The sequence below is a fragment of the Corapipo altera genome, unplaced genomic scaffold (assembly GCF_003945725.1).
Source record: "Corapipo altera isolate COAL_440 unplaced genomic scaffold, ASM394572v1 44, whole genome shotgun sequence".
In the NCBI taxonomy this organism is placed as follows: Eukaryota; Metazoa; Chordata; class Aves; order Passeriformes; family Pipridae; genus Corapipo; species Corapipo altera.
The window spans coordinates 1,983,655-2,001,751 of NW_020884880.1; the positions used below are offsets into that span (position 1 = coordinate 1,983,655).

General features: G+C 37.3%; 1 protein-coding gene across 5 annotated transcripts in view; it reads left to right on the forward strand.

Annotated features, from left to right (window-relative positions):
* Nucleotides 1–11,899, forward strand: part of ANKIB1 (ankyrin repeat and IBR domain containing 1) — an 84,524-nt gene extending 72,625 nt beyond the window's left edge. For 2 of the 5 annotated variants that reach the window (XM_027639515.1, XM_027639516.1), the window contains exons 12-20: nucleotides 688–822; nucleotides 1,361–1,447; nucleotides 1,536–1,602; nucleotides 1,959–2,104; nucleotides 2,701–2,879; nucleotides 3,421–3,472; nucleotides 6,605–6,716; nucleotides 8,249–8,382; nucleotides 8,730–11,899. In XM_027639515.1, coding sequence (XP_027495316.1) covers nucleotides 688–822; nucleotides 1,361–1,447; nucleotides 1,536–1,602; nucleotides 1,959–2,104; nucleotides 2,701–2,879; nucleotides 3,421–3,472; nucleotides 6,605–6,716; nucleotides 8,249–8,382; nucleotides 8,730–9,482 — 1,665 coding nt within the window. In that variant the 3' untranslated portion in view covers nucleotides 9,483–11,899. The remainder of the gene's footprint in view (nucleotides 1–687; nucleotides 823–1,360; nucleotides 1,448–1,535; nucleotides 1,603–1,958; nucleotides 2,105–2,700; nucleotides 2,880–3,420; nucleotides 3,473–6,604; nucleotides 6,717–8,248; nucleotides 8,383–8,729) is intronic. The other 3 variants (XM_027639517.1, XM_027639519.1, XM_027639518.1) reach the window with 3 other exon arrangements.
* Nucleotides 11,900–18,097: the final 6,198 nt, after the last annotated feature.

The window sequence follows — 18,097 nt, forward strand, 5'->3', positions numbered from 1 at the left end:
AGAGGAGGATGCTCCTTACTCATATAATCATTTTTCTGTACTTAAGCAGACATCTTCTTACTGTTTTATGAGCCCAGTTTCTCACAAGGCAAGGCTTAGGCAGTCCGGCTCTCTCATGCCCTTACATGTTTTTTAACCTGGGTGCTTTGAACCAGATTTGAAGGAACAGGAGGGGGTTCATAGATAATAAATTGCTGCAAGTTTCTTGAAACTTGGTAGCTGTATGGTGCAGAGACTTAATTTGTACTGCCACCAAGAGAGAGGCTGAAATACCTACCCAGCAGTTACTTGCTCAGCAGTTACCTGTTCTACTTGGCTCAGACTGTGGCCAGACAGCAGGTGGGACATGAACAGTTTCTGTGTTGTTTAAAAAAATGGGATTTTTTTTTTTTTTTGCAATAACAAAACCCCAGGCCTGATCAGGTGTATTTATTTCATCCACTTAAAACTTAACATGTAGATCCAATACAAGCCTGTGATCCAAGGAACAAAAATGATGACTTATATGGTTTGATAAATGGATCTCCTTAGTTGGTAAAATAAGGAAGGAGACTGCCCAAAAATTTTTTACTACTCAGAATGATGTTAATTCAGTAGCTTGTGGAGGAATAATGATGCCTAACTGCTAATCAAAAATGTTTCAACTTCTTTTTTTCTTTTTTTTTCTTTTTTTTTTTTTTTCTGAAGTGCAAATATGACTTTTGCTGGATATGCTTAGAAGAATGGAAGAAGCACAGCTCTTCCACTGGAGGCTACTACAGATGCACACGCTATGAGGTTATTCAGCACGTAGAGGAACAGTCCAAGGAGATGACTGTAGAGGTAACAAATGAATATGTGTTTTTGAAAAATACCACTAAGGCTGTGATTCTCCATTTAGGATAAGTTTAATCAAAATTCTTCCAAACCCAAGTTCCAAATGGAAAAATACAGCCTTAAATATATCAAAGAGACAGAAAGAAAGCACTACTTATTTGTGGATAGAAACATAAGATTTTTGACTTTGGTGATAATCACTGGTGACTTTGCTCAAGACATTTTACTTCTCTGTGCCATGGTTTCCTTTTGTGAAATGGGCATGCTGATCCTGTAATTAGCTGCTATGCACTACTGCTATGCTTTAATTTTGGCATTTGGAAAGTCGCTTTAAATATCAGGCACTCACAGTGTATCAATTCTTTGGCTACACTATTTGCAGACTTGTGAATTTCACAAATTACTTTTGTCTCTTTACTTACGTGGCGCCATCAGCATTACATACAATAGTTTATGTAGAAAAGAAAAAGTTGGTTATTTAATTATATCTAATGGTGATTCTGTATTAATTCATAAGATTTATTTTGGTTTATTTTGTTTCCAGGCTGAAAAGAAGCATAGAAGATTTCAAGAACTTGATAGGTTTATGCACTATTATACAAGATTTAAGAACCATGAACTTAGCTACCAGGTGTGGGTCAAGCCATTTTTACTGATTTTTGTTTTTATTAATCAAAAAATAATTATCTTATTGTGTTTTATTAATTTTATTTTTCTAGTTAGAACAGCGCCTTCTAAAAACAGCCAAAGAAAAGATGGAGCAGTTGAGTAGAGCTCTCAGTGGAAGTAAGTATTTGCTGTGATCTATGAATTTGATTTGAAATCACATGTGATTGGCTAAACCTTTCTTTTTTGCACAGAGCTCACATTGGTCTGCTGTGTGATGTGATCCCTTCAGTACTAGAATTCATAAGTGTTGAATGAAAGCTAAATGTACAGTAAATCTTACGTATTTCAAAGACTCAGGGAGATAGTAGCATTAGTAAGAAATTATTGTTCTGTGCTTACCTCTTTTAGTAAGAACACTGTGCAGCCATCAAGAACCTGCTGCTATTTACTTGCAAAATATTTAACTGATATGCACAAAAGTAATGCTGACATCAGCAGGAAAATATTTTCACAATGTTTGTTTCATATTGCAGCTGAGGGAGGCTGTCCTGATACCACATTCATTGAAGATGCAGTGCAAGAGCTTCTAAAAACTCGCCGCATTCTTAAGTGTTCTTATCCATATGGATTCTTCTTGGAGCCTAAAAGCACAAAGAAAGAAATATTTGAACTTATGCAGGTAATACATGGATATATTTTGCTTTTCTAATGGCATTTTATTTTTTTTGTGTTAGTTTTCAATGTCTTTTTGCCATTTTTGTAGTAGAAAACTGATATACCTGTTTTGTATTTGTAACCAAGTTTGGAAAAGTAGCACATTTTTTTTTACAACACTTGCTGCAAAAGGAAGGGGATAAAGAAAGATAGAAGGAGAAAGAAAAAAAATTTCCTGGTCATCTGTGAGGGTAACATTTTAGCTTCAGTCTTCATCTCCTTTTCTACCTCCTCTATCCTGTCTTTCCCTACTGATGTATCTTTACATCTGGGTGAAGGCAAAAGTGGGGGACTTACCTGGGACTGCTGACTCCTTTCCCTTAGGTCCCTTGGAGATGTTCAGTATGTCTGAGTGCAGGGAAATCCTGCTCCAAGGTGTAGGACAGCATGTCGGTCAGTAACAGAGGAGGCTAGAGGGCAGACATTTCAGGGTATTTTGGTATTTCAAAAGGTATCTTCAGGAAAATGGATATCACTCCTCTCAGTATATATGGCAAAGAGCTCTGCCTGAGTCACGTTTTACTGTAAAACTATTTTATTCTCTATTATTAACTATTGCAGACAGACCTAGAAATGGTCACTGAAGACCTTGCACAGAAAGTGAACAGGCCTTACCTTCGGACACCTCGCCATAAAATCATCCGCGCAGCTTGTCTCGTGCAGCAGAAGCGGCAAGAATTCCTGGCCTCTGTGGCCCGTGGTGTTGCTCCTGCAGACTCTCCAGAAGCACCCAGACGCAGGTAATCCTCACAAAACACTGCACGAGTCAAAAAAAGTTCATTTGATAGCTGCCAAAGTGGGTGAATCCACTGTTGTTTTTTGACTATGAGATAGATGCTAAGTGTGGTGGTTGTAAATCATTGTGATGGTGATATTTCTTGGACATTCAATCCTTATGGGATTACAGCCTTCGAGGAAAAATGTATTTGAGGATCACTGCTCTGCTGTTGCAACATAAATTGCTTCCCCATTTTTGATATATTAATGATTAGATTAAGCTTCCATTTCACTTTTTTTTATCAAGATTGCCACTAAATGCCTGATACACTTCAAAAATCTCTTAAGTATTTGCTAAAAATATCAGGTACTTCTGTCATAGTCAAAAATTTATTTGTAGGGCTTTCTAGATTAATTTTGAGGCAAGAATTAAAGGAGAAGACTTGTTAAGTTTAGAGAGTTACAATTGCTCTAGTTTTTAAATTTCAATAGGTTTTGAAACTCTGGAGGTTGTTCATATTTGTTCTACTTCTAAACTCGATGGTATATCTTTCCATTTTATAGCTTTGCTGGTGGAACATGGGATTGGGAATATTTAGGATTTGCATCCCCTGAGGTAAACTATTTCCTTTTAATTTTTTAACTTAGTTCTGCATATTCTAGAAACGCAGGTACGATCACAATCTGCATGAAGAGCTGCTTTATTTTGAGTCAAAGCATTTCAAGTTGGTTAAGCTTTCATTTCATTTATTTCACAATAGAAGGAAATATATTCATAGCTAATTGTGCAATGACTCTAAGCAATGCCTCTATATGATATAGTTATTTAAGGGGACATTAGAGAAGCTATTTTGAGTTCATCATTTTCCAAGTACCTAACCAGTTTTATAATTGAATATAAACTGGTGTTTAGATTACTTTTTAATGCAACAGTAGTCCAGCAGAATTTGACAAAAAGTCTAAGAAATTTCCATCCTTCTGTCACAATCCAAGAAAAACATGCAGTCATACACCTAAATACTGTTAACTATTTCAAATGTTTATTTTTATTGTTATGTATTGAAGCAGGATGAAAACTGCATACTCAAATGACATTAACTTTTGCTACTTAACTAAGAATGAAAATTATAATTTTTAAATGATCTGTATATGGGAAAGAGTAAGTAGTTTTTGAGACTCTGCCCTAAAATATGAGAAGCTTCCTATAAAGCTTTCCTTTAGCATCTTAATTTTTATTAGATGTTTTGAGAACATTAGATTAAAGCATTCAGTCAGGAAGGAAACTTCACTTCAATATTTCCTTGGTGCTGTTTTCTTTCTATCTAGTCATTTTTAAGCATCCTAGAAAACTCCATGTACTTTTTCTATATATTTCCTTTACTATTGTTGCTGGTGAGCATCACGCCGGTGAGAAAATGGCTCGCTTCTCTACAAATGCTTGCTTCTCCTGTCCAGTTCCTTTAGTTCTTTCTTTTGAAATAATGCCACATTTGATAATGTCAAACTCATTATGATGTTACTGTATCATCAATGGAACTGGTTATGAGAAAAAGCTGGTAAGAAATGTGTTGATAAGCTGTTCAGCAGTAGGTGCCATTGCAGCTGTGCTTAGATCATTGCTTATGAGTTTTTATGACTTGGCTAAATGTGGCACTGTGTAATGCAAGTTGGTTTTTTTGCTGTGTAGCTATCATGAATACTTGCAACCACCTAAGTAATGGTTATTTTTGTTTATTTTAGTGCATTTCACTACAAAGTGTTTTAGTGCTGTACTTTTACTGACAAGCAGTAGAATGACAGTGTATAGCAAATTATTACAGAAAACAAAATCTTACTGATTTTAGCCAGGAATGCTGGTTGTTGTAGAACACTGTGTGAAACCAAGATATTCTTACCCAACACAGTTAAAACTCCTTTTGCTCACATGTAGAAAATTGTTCCTTGTAATTAGAAATAAACTTTCATACATAGTAATTAAGATCTCTTTCTAAAGGTTAATAAGCAACCAAAAGTTAAATAGCTCTTAGTAAAATCTATTATTTTATTGCAAATAAATGACAGATAAGATCTGATACGATTAATAAATCTTCATGTTCAGCAATCGCTTCCCATTATTACTTTCCTGATTCATAATGTTATAATTATATATTTTTAAAATAATTCAGTTATATTGTTCTATATCAAGGTTTGATTTTGTGTTATTTGGGGCACTGCCTTCCATTTAGAAAAGCTCTGAGCTCACTAAGAGCTGGAAGAATATTTTAGAGAAGAATCACTTCCTTTTTACCCTGTTTTTTTAAGGTGTTCCACAGACTCACAAGCATATACTACTAACCACAGCTGAAGACAGTATTGGGCTAAATGGACTTTTTGTCCAGCTCAGTGACACTATTTTTATGTTCTTACCATTTTCACGGATCTTGTTACATAGATAAAAATCTGCCCATGCTGATGATTTTGTGACTATTCCTTTTGGCTTGCATATGTCACGATGAATGAGAACTTGGTCTGAGACAGTTCATGGAAAGAAAACGTACTCCCATAATATCATCTACACATTGTGTAGGAGAAATGATACTTCTGGATTTAAGTTTTAGGTTCTTTATATATTGAGATATTCTATGATGAAGAGCTAATGTAAGAAAGGAAAAGTAATGGTACTGGTAGCTTTCCCAGTTCATTTGGCCAAATGAAGCCTTTGGGTTACAGATTTCCCAACTTGGGGCTCAGGAAAATAAAGAGCAGTATTCTTTGCTGAAGAGAAGCGCTAGTACTGTGTGTATATTTTTATTGCCTTGTGTAAATGAATAACTGCAATTAACAAAAAACCTTACCTACACAGTCAGGTTTGGTGTCACCTGTACAAACCAAAAGCATATCTGGAAATTTGCCCTCAAGTAATATAAAATTAGTTTCTTAATATTAGGAAAGGTATGGAAATCAAAACATTTATTTCCAAGTATTAAGATAATTAACCCTTGGGATGTTAGCTTGATGTGGTCAAGAGTGAGTCTTTTCCATAAATGTTATATAAACTGGTTTTGGTAAATACACATAATATGAGAAAATACAGGCTGTAGGAGTTAATGCCCAGGGGTATGGCTTGTTAGCAGCTTAGATTAGGCAAAAATAGAGGAGATTTGTAATTCATGGAATAAAAACCTATCAAAGACAGCTCAGTAGAAAAGTATCAGCTGTGGCTTAAGAAGTTCCTGAGCCATAGTGTCCTAGAGGCTGGGAAAAGTGTATTAAGTCCTGGTGTATGTCTGCCAGCTTTCTGTCATCTCTTAAAGTTATTTTCTACTGGGAATTGCTGGCAACAGAGATTCTGAGATAACAATTGGTCTGATTCACATTAATTGTTTTTATGTTCCAAAATCACTATGTATACATTTATTAAAAAGTGTGTCAGTGTGTGTGTATATAAAGTTTGGCATCAAGCTTGTAGACAAAAAATGTGTACTTAATGGAATTCTTGAAAAAGGAGATTGCAAGTATTAAAATGTTGGTAGTACATCAAGTATTTTTCTTTGCAAATTCATTATTTTATAGATAGGATTACCTTGGAATTATTTTTGTTGTTTATGTTAAGCGTTGCATGATACAACTTGCAATTCATTTTTCTGGAAGCAGGTGATTTTATAATAAACATATAAAATCACACATTTTTTATAAAAATGTGGTGCTTGTAACTCAGAAAAATAGTACTGCATGCTGCCCTGTGTTTTGTAACCTTTGGTTTATGCAGGAATATGCTGAATTTCAGTATCGGAGGAGGCACAGACAGCGCCGACGTGGAGACATGCATAGTCTGCTCAGTAATACTCCAGACCCTGACGACCCCAGTGAGAGTACATTAGGTATGAACCTGCCTTGGGCTGGGTTTTTTCTCTTCCTGACTCAGAAATTGTTAGAAGTGACCACAATATTTGTTCTTCTGTGGATACAATTTTTAAAAAGTTTCAAATACATTGCTGTATACAACATAAAGGCTTGTCTCTGTTAGAAGTGTTGTTGACTTCATTGTGGCTGCTCCTCTTCTTAAAGAGAAATGCATTGATCTTCCCACTAACAACTCCTCGGCTGTTTAGCACAGGTTTGCTTTCCTGAAGAAATTTTGAAGGGCACTCTTACATATACAAGCTCTTTTACGCCAATTAAAAGGACCAGTTGTGTATAGAGTGTAGAAGAAGGTTCCCCTGCTACAGGCCTGTGGAAGGTTGTCATAAGGCTGTTTCAAAATCCTGCTCAGAAGCTGTATTGGCAAAGGTAGACAGGAAAGAAGGTGGCCTGGGTTGTGACTTCCAGCATTCTACTCTTCTGAGCAGTGCTATGGCTGGTAGCACCGTCCCTTAAGGTCACTGTAACTTGGCTGTCTGGGATGTCTCAGTTCCACCAGGACCTTGGCAGAGGTAAAAAACAGCTTGAATCCAAATCATGTTGTGACACTGTTTCTGCAGAGTTGCCAGTTTGTGTGCTATAACCCATGCTGCACAAACTCTCATTGCTGTGTCTCATGAATTAAAGTCCTATACTTTGCTTGTTCTTTAAAACCAAAAGGAGAAATCCTTTACTGAGGAGAAAGAATCAAATGCTTTGGTTCTTCCCTATTGCAAATAAAATGCAAAACCATCTTGTTAGTTTGAGGACCAGAATTTGACTGAACACTTGGATGTGGTAGTGATGACCAGTGCAATGTTAAAGCATGCAAGAGAGTATTAGTTTGTCTCAGTCTATTTCCTTTTGAGTTTTGCAGTGGAAGATTCCATTTTCCAAAGTCAAAAGAGCTACATTTATTTTTATTACAGAGCATTTCTTTCTGAAAACAGCATTTTACTTCTATTTTATGTTGGTTGTTTTAAGAAAACAGCAATGTCAATTATTAAGTTTACACTAATGACTCTACTCTTAATTATGTTGCAATGTTAGGGTAAAAATTACTGTAATGTTAACATTACAGCTGAGGTTTTGTCTTTGAAAGAACAGAGAAATGGGCAAACATTTGTAATCCACCTGTAAATGCATCCTGTATTGTGTCCATGTGCAGTATTTTTCAGGGCTTTCCATAAATCATGTCTGTGCCTTTGCCCCTTCTGCCAACAGGCTCATGCTCCTGATAGCATAACCCATCCTTTCAAGGAGGAGAAGAAGGGCACTGAGAGTAGAAAGGTACAAATGAGCCAGGCAGTCAGTGGGAAACAGTGAGACTGGTGTTTTGCCATTGTGTAAGAGTTGGTGTGGAAGGAGTGGTTTGGATTGTTTCATTCAGAGTGAATAAAGGAGTAAAATTACACAATTGGAATCCAAAAGGAAGAGATTCTGTAAGTAGATAATAGTGGAAAAGGTTTCCTCGCTGGTTCTTCAACCATTTTTGTTTCAATTGCCCAAACAGACACTCAGGAAGGTGGGAGTAGTAGAAGACATGGCACCTCCATGGTGAGTTCAGCTTCTATGGGTATTCTGCACAGCTCTTCGCTTCATGACTATACCCCTGTCAGTCGCTCTGAAAACCAGGATTCTCTTCAGGTATCTCTCCTAATCTCTTTTCCATTCTCTCTGCTTTGCTTGCCTTCCTCTGTTCTGCTTTTCTGTGTCATTTTGTCTGTGCAAATTTTCTTAATTCTTCAATGAGACAGGGAGAATCTAGGACAACAAATTACACATTCACACTGGTAAGAATTGCTAAACAATCACTAATGTAACGATAGTCACCTTTTAAATTGTGTTGTCAGTCTGTCAGTAAGAATTGATTCTGATGAATGACCTATAGGAATGATGAATGAATTTCAGATTTGAGCCCAAATTACTTTTCATCCAAAATATGTAACAAGATGCAAGTTTTATGCTGAGAGCAACTTTATGTATTTCCACAGGCTCTGAGTTCTTTGGATGAAGATGACCCAAACATCCTGCTAGCTATTCAGCTGTCATTACAAGAATCTGGCTTGGCCATAGATGAAGAAACGAGAGACTTTCTAAATAATGAGGCATCTTTAGGAGCAATAGGTACCTCTTTGCCTACAAGATTGGACTCTGCTCCCATAAGTATAGACAACCCAAGGGGTGCTTTGAGCAGCTCTGAGCTGTTAGAACTTGGTGACAGTCTGATGAGACTGGGTGCAGGCAATGATCCCTTTTCAGCTGAACGTCTTCATTCACACCCCTGCAGTGATACAAGAAGTGGATTATACTCAACATCTAGCGATGCTGATTCCAGCAGTCAAGATCCCCATACCAATGAAAATCTACTTGGAAATATTATGGCCTGGTTTCATGACATGAACCCACAGAGTATTGCTCTGATCCCCTCAACAAGTACAGAAACAGATGAGGAGTCACAGCAACCCAGTACTGAAGATGGGTCAGCAGGGCAACCAAATCTTATAGACACAGGGCTAGAGCCTCAGGAAGAGCATGCACTATTTGAGGATGCACTCAAAAACGAAGGCAGAGGAACCCAAACAGAGGAAAGCACTTCTGAAGAAAACATTATTCCAAGTGAAACAGTATCACAAATTGGTGATAATAACCGGGAGGTAACAAGCACCCTGGATGCTTCAGGAGATACTGCAAGTCAGACTCCTCAAACCTCAAGTGAATGGATTGAACATGTGCATCTGGTATGAACAAAAACTAAATCTGGAGTAAAAGAATGGCAGTGACAGATGGTACAGTATGTGGAGTAAGCATTATGGAGGCTTTGATCCACATAACTACGGCTCAGTTGTAACCACTGATGTAACAACGGATATTTAGGAGTTCTCTTGAATTGTAGTTCTTCATAATAATGTGAACCTTTCAAGGAATATCCTTCGCATTTATTTAGGTAGTACTTGCCTTTTTGCTCTCAAGAGAAAGGAATAAGTAGGTTGTATTCCACATTCCTAATACAATGCAGCATCTGTTTAGCCTTAGGTTGATGATCCTTAACTTGAAAGTATGGATTAAAGGCTTACACTGATTATTTTGGTTGGTTTTCCTAAAAAATAGTTTATTCCATTTTTTTAGAAATCATTATTTCACCAAAATAACATCTGGCAGTTCTTTTGCATTTTGGTTTTGTTTTCCATAACTTTTCCTTACTCATTTTGCATTTTTGTTAGCAGTGTGAACGGAGGTATTTAATGCTTCTCTTTAGTACTGCTCCAGGAACAAGTTTTAGGGGATATTCTTTCCCATTAAAATCAAAGATTTTTTCATGTCTATTTACAGTCCAAATGTGCCAAACTGTGAACGGTTAACTGGCAGTAGCCTAATGAAACAGTGCAGTGTTACTCTATCCAACTAATCCCACAATTCTTAGCAGTGAAAGAAACCACTGGGTAGCATTGCTTCTCTAAATTTAACTGGCATGTGTTGCCATGGTGACTGCATTTAATTAAATGTAGCCTGTATCTTAAGTTAATAAAACCTAATGCTGCTGTTAAACAGTTATTTTAAATATTAAAATACAGTGAGCTAGCAACAGCTATGCTGTATTTTAAGAGACACTTTAACGGAAGTGCAATCATAGTTCTTTGTTTTCATAATTCTACAAAGCATTTTATGCACTAATAGTGCAATTACTTTTAATGATAACATTTTATAAAAATATAGGAATACAGAATTTTCATATATTAGTCCCACAATTAAAACTTCAGATAACACATTCTGCTCAACATGTTACGGTGCCTTTGCCTAACCCAACTGGATAGTTGCCACAGTTAAACAAGTAATTCAAATTCAGTGTGTTCTGGAGTAACTATGCTATTAATTGCAAAGACCTCCATAAAACCACCCATGGCCTTGCCTTTACAGTAAATAACTAAACGTTCAGTCAGTGTTTTTGCATAAACAGAACACTACTAGGTATTTGTTCAATTGCACAATATTCATTTGCTGTGTGATTACTGTTTAGTGTAAGAAAAAAAATTTAAAAAAAAAAAACAAACCACAAAAAACCTTTTCCTAGTTGTTGTACCGTGAAAAAAACAAAATATACTGGTTTTAGATTTGCTTAAAAGCATCAATCTACAGTTAGTGAAATACAATGGTACAGTATGTAATTACAACTAGAGTAAGTTGTTCAAATGGCTGTTTTAATTACATATAATCAAAACTTGTCATAACATGAGCAAATTACATACACTCCATTTTAAGTTTTGCTTAACTGTTACCAGAGATTTGTTGATATAAAAGTTTATTACTACTGAGTGTGTATAGGCAAGTGTCATGATAGCAAAGTTTATGTATTGATTAATGTGAGTTCAAGTGAGTGTTTTGGTAACTAATTCATGCAAATCCAGCTTTGGAACCTTGCAGTCACAAGGTTCATATTAGTAAAAAAACAAATTAAGAGTATTTTACCTTTACCCCATAAAAACCTTGTCCATTTTGCAAGCATCTTTAGAGAGAATGAATAGAATAGTCTCAAATAATTTTCCAACTTTTCCTCTAGCCACCCTTCTCCTGACATAATATTGAGCCTTTGAAAAATACCTGTAGGTATAAAGTCCTTCAACTAAAACAGTCCCTCATGACCTGTCATCATGAATTGGTCTGAAAGTTGTTTAACTCACATAGCTTCCTTGAATTTCTGAGTAGAAAGATTCTCACAAAAAGAATATGTATTGCATTGAGATGTCTTGCAAAGTTACAGTAAGATATGTAAGAGTGCTCTCTGTGAAGATAGTGAAGTTTGTGGGTTCTGGTTTTTTGTAATTTGGTTAGGTTGTGCAGTATATCCATTGTTTCCGTGTTACTCTTATGAGCATGAAATTAGCCTATTAAATTTGTATTTTCTTGGTACTTATTTTAACACCATATTCATTGACTTTACAATTCAAAAATAAAAGTTTGGCAAGACTATTTTGTAAACCTGTTAATTTTATAATGTAAAAAATTACTCTAACCTTGAATTGTTATTTGCACTTTCATAGTCTATACTTGATACATTCCCACTTTATATACAAGTAGGATACTACAACCATGTAGATGTTTGGCCAAATGAATGCTGTTAATAATATGTAAAATTCTTTGATTAAACATTTATTACTTAAACTAATTCCGTTCTGTCTTATTACATCTTAGACTTACTGTAGCAGATCCTTGAGACTGCTGACAGACATTTTTAGGATGTGTTTAATCATGTGTCACATTAGGTGGGGACCACGTAGTAAGTTGAATGTTTTGATTTGTAAATACAAGGTACCATCATTAAGCTTTGAAAACAAAATCTAAACCAGACATTAATTGCTACAGCCATATTTTGCACTTGTTCTTTGTAGAGTAAAGCCTTGTCATTACAAATAGTGGTGCTAAAGAGGGGGTGGGGCTAATTTTTGTGGAAGATTCTGTTCATCAGCGTTACTTAAGTGCCACTTAATATCCAGTCTTCATTGTTACCAGGCAATTCTAGAACGCCTCTGTTACATTAACAGGCACTAAACTGTTCTGCTCGTTGTTACAGTAATGCCATCAATTTCCTCCACCACTCATTCCAAGATCACAGAATGTTTTTAGTTGAAAGGGACCTTAAAGATCATCCAGTTCCAACCCCCCTGCCATGAGCAGGGACACCTTCCACTAGCCCAGGTTGCTCAGAGCTCCATCCAGTCTGGCCTTGAACACTTCCAAGGATGGAGCATCCACACCTTCTCTGAGCAACCTGTTCCAGTGCCTCACCACCCTCACAGAAGGCATCCCACTTTAATGCTCATGGAGGCTGGTAAGAATGGAAGCCAAACATGGATAAAGATAGCTAGTTTCTTTACAAAATATTGTCTAGACAATCTCCTTAGAACTGGACAATATAGTGATTACTGTCCTTATTACTCTTCTGTAGATCAGCCAGATATGGAAACTTGAGAGATGTAAAGAAACCAGTGATCATGCAAGACCAAGTGTCATTTTTAGCATCTTGTCCTCTTAACTGAAGAGTAAGGCAGAAGATGTGCATCAAAAAGACCAAATACTGCACAGAGCTGTTTGCTGTCAATCTTTGTATGAGAGCAAAGAAATGAATGAAGCCTTGACTTTCTGCAATGCCAGGCTTTCATTCCACTTCAAAAACAGACAAGCATAGAATTAATACTATTCCCCAAATACATAATAACGTAAAACAATTTAAGTAGTTCATAAAAAATTACTAAAAATAGAATAATGGAGTAAAGAAAAAATGTTTTCTAACTTAACTGCGAAGCTCTTTCTTCCTCAGCTCTTCACAGTCACTTCAGGTTACCTCTTACTAGTGGAATGCTAAAGTTCATTGTTAACAGGGTGGTGTTATTTTAAAATTATGCAGGTCTTCATCTTTACAGAAATCCTTTTTGGATTGAAATGCAAACTTGAGAAGGTTTTTGCATAGTTTTTTTTCCTTTTAGGTCATTTAGATGAATATCTAGATAAATGGAATATAAGCAAGAAAATATTAAATGTAGGTGTTCAGTACTGCGCATACATAATCTTCAGAATTCGTATTGTAGTGATGTTTTCGTCCAAGCATAAGTGTCTTATCCACCATGAGGCACTGGAAAAATGATGGGGGATTTTATCTTGGGGTTTTGACGCTGGAATTGTTCACTCCATTAAAATTATTTACCTTTACATAGTTTCAGGGAGTATTTATCAGTTTATGAACCCAGATGTTTTTCTCTGAGTAACAGTGAACTATGCAAATTATTCATCAATTATATTTTGGCCACTGCACCTTCTGCTCTAATTATCAGATCAGTTTTATTTATAATAATCTATTGGAAAGAAGGTCTTGTTTGAACACTAGTATTTTTACTCTGCAAATTCTACAGTCAGTCTTGTTGTCTACATTGTTTAATGTGGCAGTCCATGTAGCCAACCTCAACATGCCTTTAGGGAGGCAAACAAACAGCAATGTCTTATTAATTATCCAGCCAGGATTCACTAACGTGATTGCAAAGAATGCTAGAGTTTATACATGTTATAGCAGAAAATTCCACATTCTCCAATTTAAAAAGCAAAACAAACTTACTTTGAAATTAGTGGTCTTTATTTTCAGTTCAGGCACCTGGAGTTTGAGGCCCTCTCTCTGACCGTGACTCTTTGATGGCCTAAGTAAAAACCACGTTTACCCTATTTGTACAAAGTGAGCAGGGAGCTGCCTACCTCAGAGGGAAAGTTCATTAAAAAATACTACAATGACAATCCCAAGTAACCTGTTAAGTGTAGTTGACTGAAAAGGATAAACTTATCTCCTGTTTTTGAAATCTCAGTGTAAACAGTAATAAACTGGTGATGGTAAATAACTGAGGTTGGTTTGCACTTATTGTGAAATCATGTACAACTGGCAGATCTCCTTTATATATTTTTACTAATTAATTAAAAAGAAAGTCTATGTGATTAACAAGTCAATTTACATGTACAGTGGGAATGTGCATGTTGTCCCTTCAGGCATCATACAGGCTTATAATGGAGACACGAAAACATTCTTTAACAAAAAACATAAAGAAAATGAGTTTCCATAGTCAAAGTTAACAGCAGTACCCTCTATTGGCACTAGTGCAAAGAGAGTTAATTCCAAAGTCATAAGTGAGGCTGCACCCAAGGCCCACATCATTGCAGCAGCATTGTATAGGCTAAAAGCCAAGCCTGAAGTATTTTTAGTGGCATGCAGTTCAGCTGAAACTACTAATTCAAATCCTGTTCAAAGACTTAGTACCAAAACTGCTTCAAGTCCTCAAGAACTGTCTCAAATGAAGCAGAAACAGTAACCTGTGAAGATAACCTGCTAAACAGAAAGCTGGTACTATGAGATCCCCATTTGCAAGGAGATGTAATGGTGACAAATTGCCACTTGTTACAGGAATAAGTCCTGAGGGCCCAAACCAACAAAACATAACAAGGGCAGAAATACTAACTTTTGTTAGAAGGTGTTATTTTTTGCTGTTCTTGTATCACAGAAGCATTCTAGAGTACAAATAAAGTCACTTTAGAGACAGCTTTGGCATGCTTTAAAAGAACCAAGTACTTGTGGTCATTTTATGTTATCTCTGCCATTGATTTAACTACCCATGTCCCACAGGGCCAAAAACCAAAGACTTCACAAAATTTGAGGTTCTTGGCTCTACCATACACTTAAGGGAGTAATTAAGACCCAGAAGCTGCAAGAAAGGTCCATGCTACCAATGCAAGTAATAACTGTGCAGCGTATCTCAAGAATAGCATCAGTTTTGGCTATGGGAATTAAGAGAATAAAACCTGCTTTTCTCACAAAAGACGTAGTAAGTACCATAGTACAGGACCATGCAGAAATGCAGAGTGCACCAGTCCATAAGATTCATACCCAATTTCATGCATTTACAACACAAATATTTCTGGAAAAAGCATTCCAGGTGCATCCTCTGCAGCTGACTGTGGAATGGTGACACTCAGAAAATAAGAACAAAGGATTCTTCAGCTGTGTGCCACCAGACTACCAGATAGCAGTAGGAAGCTAAGAGGAAACAATGCAATGAAATCCACTGCACAGCAATTCAAATCCTCAAGCAGGAAATGAACAAAGTGTGTGTGGATGTGCAACATTTCCAATAAAAAACTCTCACTGAGAGCTCCCAGGAAGAAAGGGTTCTGCATGGACAGCCAGTGTGTTTCTAACACAGTCCTCTCCCCAGGTGGAGCCAAGATTTTTTTTCTCCACTTCTTTCTCCTGTCTATTTACATCTGAAGTATTTCAGAGCAGGGATGCGTTCTGATGACTCCAATGGGCAGCCCTTTCTCTTACCCGGGCAAAAATAAAATGAAGTGGAAATTCCCATTAATTGCAAGAAAAGAGTTTTACTCTTCAACTTCATCTGAGCTTACACTGTGTGAAATCCCTCAGCTAAATCAGGCACTTCCAATTCCAATCAGGCCACAGACTAAGAGTTGCCTTTCAACCCACTTCAAAGACAGGCTAGTTCTATTAAGGAGAATCAGAAAACTGAAGAGGATGCTCAAAATTTAGGATCAACATTCTAAAACTTGGGATCCACCAGAGAGGAACTTAGAGAGGGGTACTTTTAAGAGGTCCTGAGCCCTCCTTCCCTGCTACACATAATTGCCAGGTATTCAACAGCTCTTAAAACATTTCAGCTATTGCCTACACAAAAGTAACCAAAAAAGGTCACCCATGCTAGTTCTGTTGGGCAGAACTAAAATAAAAGACATGCTGGTTTTAATTTTTTGACAAAATATGGTAACCACTGCTCTTTCTATTATCTCTCAGGTGAGGTAGGGAGTGATCAAACAGCACTCACAGCCATCCTTGCCTCTCCCTGGTCTTTCATGAGGCCAACAGAAGTGCACTGTAATCTCAAGGTGTTGTTTGACCTTGAATTACATTGAAATGATAGTCAAAGCCCCACTTTGACTTGCCAAGAAATGGTGAAATAAAACCCTTTTTGACAACATAACATAAATATGGTTGGCTAAACCCCATTATCACCTCAAATTAGCTTTCTTAAAGCTTGAGCTTTTTTGGTTTGAGTTTTTTAATTCAAGTTATAATTTAAAAGCAGAAAGAAAAATCATAGCAAATAAGTTATCACAATACACAGTAGCATATTTAATTAAGAATATACAGATATATGTAAAACACACACATTCTACATTTGTGGCAGAAAAGACCCTGCAGCATTGTTTTGGAAAGACCAAAGAGTTAGAAGCCCCAGAGTTGGGAAGATGGTAGGAAGGCTACAGCAAAACTGGAGTTGAAAAAACTTATTTCCAATTTTACTTGTTATCCATTAGCAATGTATCTTATAAAAAGTCGCAAAATGAAAACTTTCACAAAGTATTAAATACTTATCTGGACAGAAATGGACACTGTCGTTCATTTCTAGGCCATTTCTACACAGACTACTGATGCTATGCCAACGTGATGGCACTGAGAGGGGCCCCAGCAGTGGAGAACTGCTGAGGTGGGTGGTTGGGAAGAAAAGCAGGCAGAAGCTGGAAAAAAAGTGATGGTGGAAAGAGTTTAAAGGTCTCTGTGAGATCAGTGATCAGCAAGATAAAACTACAGAGGGATGCATTAAAGAAGCAGGAAACAAAAACAATGCCCAAGAAGTATAAACAGCTTGAAGGTAAATCGGGATTTAAATCAAAACTGACGAAATAAGTTGGGGACCCGAGACAACAAAGTCAAAGCTGGTATGAAAGAGAGGAGTGCAAGAGGTTAAGCATAGCTGTCCATGAGCCAGTACTAACCCAAGCAAGGCCTCTAGCCACTGCACACTGCATGAATGGAACATCTGTAAACAGATCCCTGGAAATTATGTCTATTTGTGTCCACTGAGAACAGGACAAAAAGAAATCAATTTAATTTGCACCAAAGAAGGTTTAAATAAAACCTAAAATGAACACCAAGTATGGGAACTAAGAGGTTGCAAATCATCGTGATTGAATGGGCATTTCTTTCTTAACATCAGACTAGAGAAACATCTCCATGGCATGGTCAGAGACCATGTGAGTGGCATCAGGGTGAGGATGTTAGATCCATGGTTCCTCCATGTAGCTCTGGAAGTTTCACAAAGACACACATTCATTGCCTTAGGTTTTAAACTATTTGATATGTGACAAAGGGTTCATGCAAAAGGGGCAGTTGGCTTAATGAAGACCAAAACTTCATGTATGTTGAGGATACTATTCTCCTGAATCAGGATAACTGTTGGAGTCCGTCTCCTGTCCTCTGACTTTGTGTTGAGCAGGAAGGATGACTGCTGTAAATCCTTGGATGACAGTGCCTGGTGTCTGCCTGCAGATGGGAATGGCACAGGTACTAGAGGCAGCTTCTGTGCTCTGCTTCACAGAATCACAGAATGTTAAGGGAGCTTAAAGATCACCCAGCCCCAAACGCCCTGCCATGGGCAGGGACATTCCCACTAGACCAGGTTGCTCAAGGCCTTGTCCGACTTGGCTCTGAACACTGCCAGGGTTGCAGCATACACAGTTTTCCTGGGCAACTTCTTCCAGTGTCTCACCACCCTCACAGCAAAAAATGTCTTACTAATATCTAACCTAAATTTCTCCTCTTTCGGTTTGTACGCATTACTCCTTATCCAATCACTACAGTTCCTGACCAAGGGCCCCTCTCTGCCTTCCCTGTAGAGCCCCTTCAGGAGGTTGCTGTAAGGTCTCCAGGCAGAACAGCCCAAGCCGCTCCCATCGGGTCTCCCCCTGCCCGCCTCTGTCCCTGAGAGGCACTGCTCTCTCTCCGGCGGCTTCTGCCGACGCGTGAGATGTTCCCGGC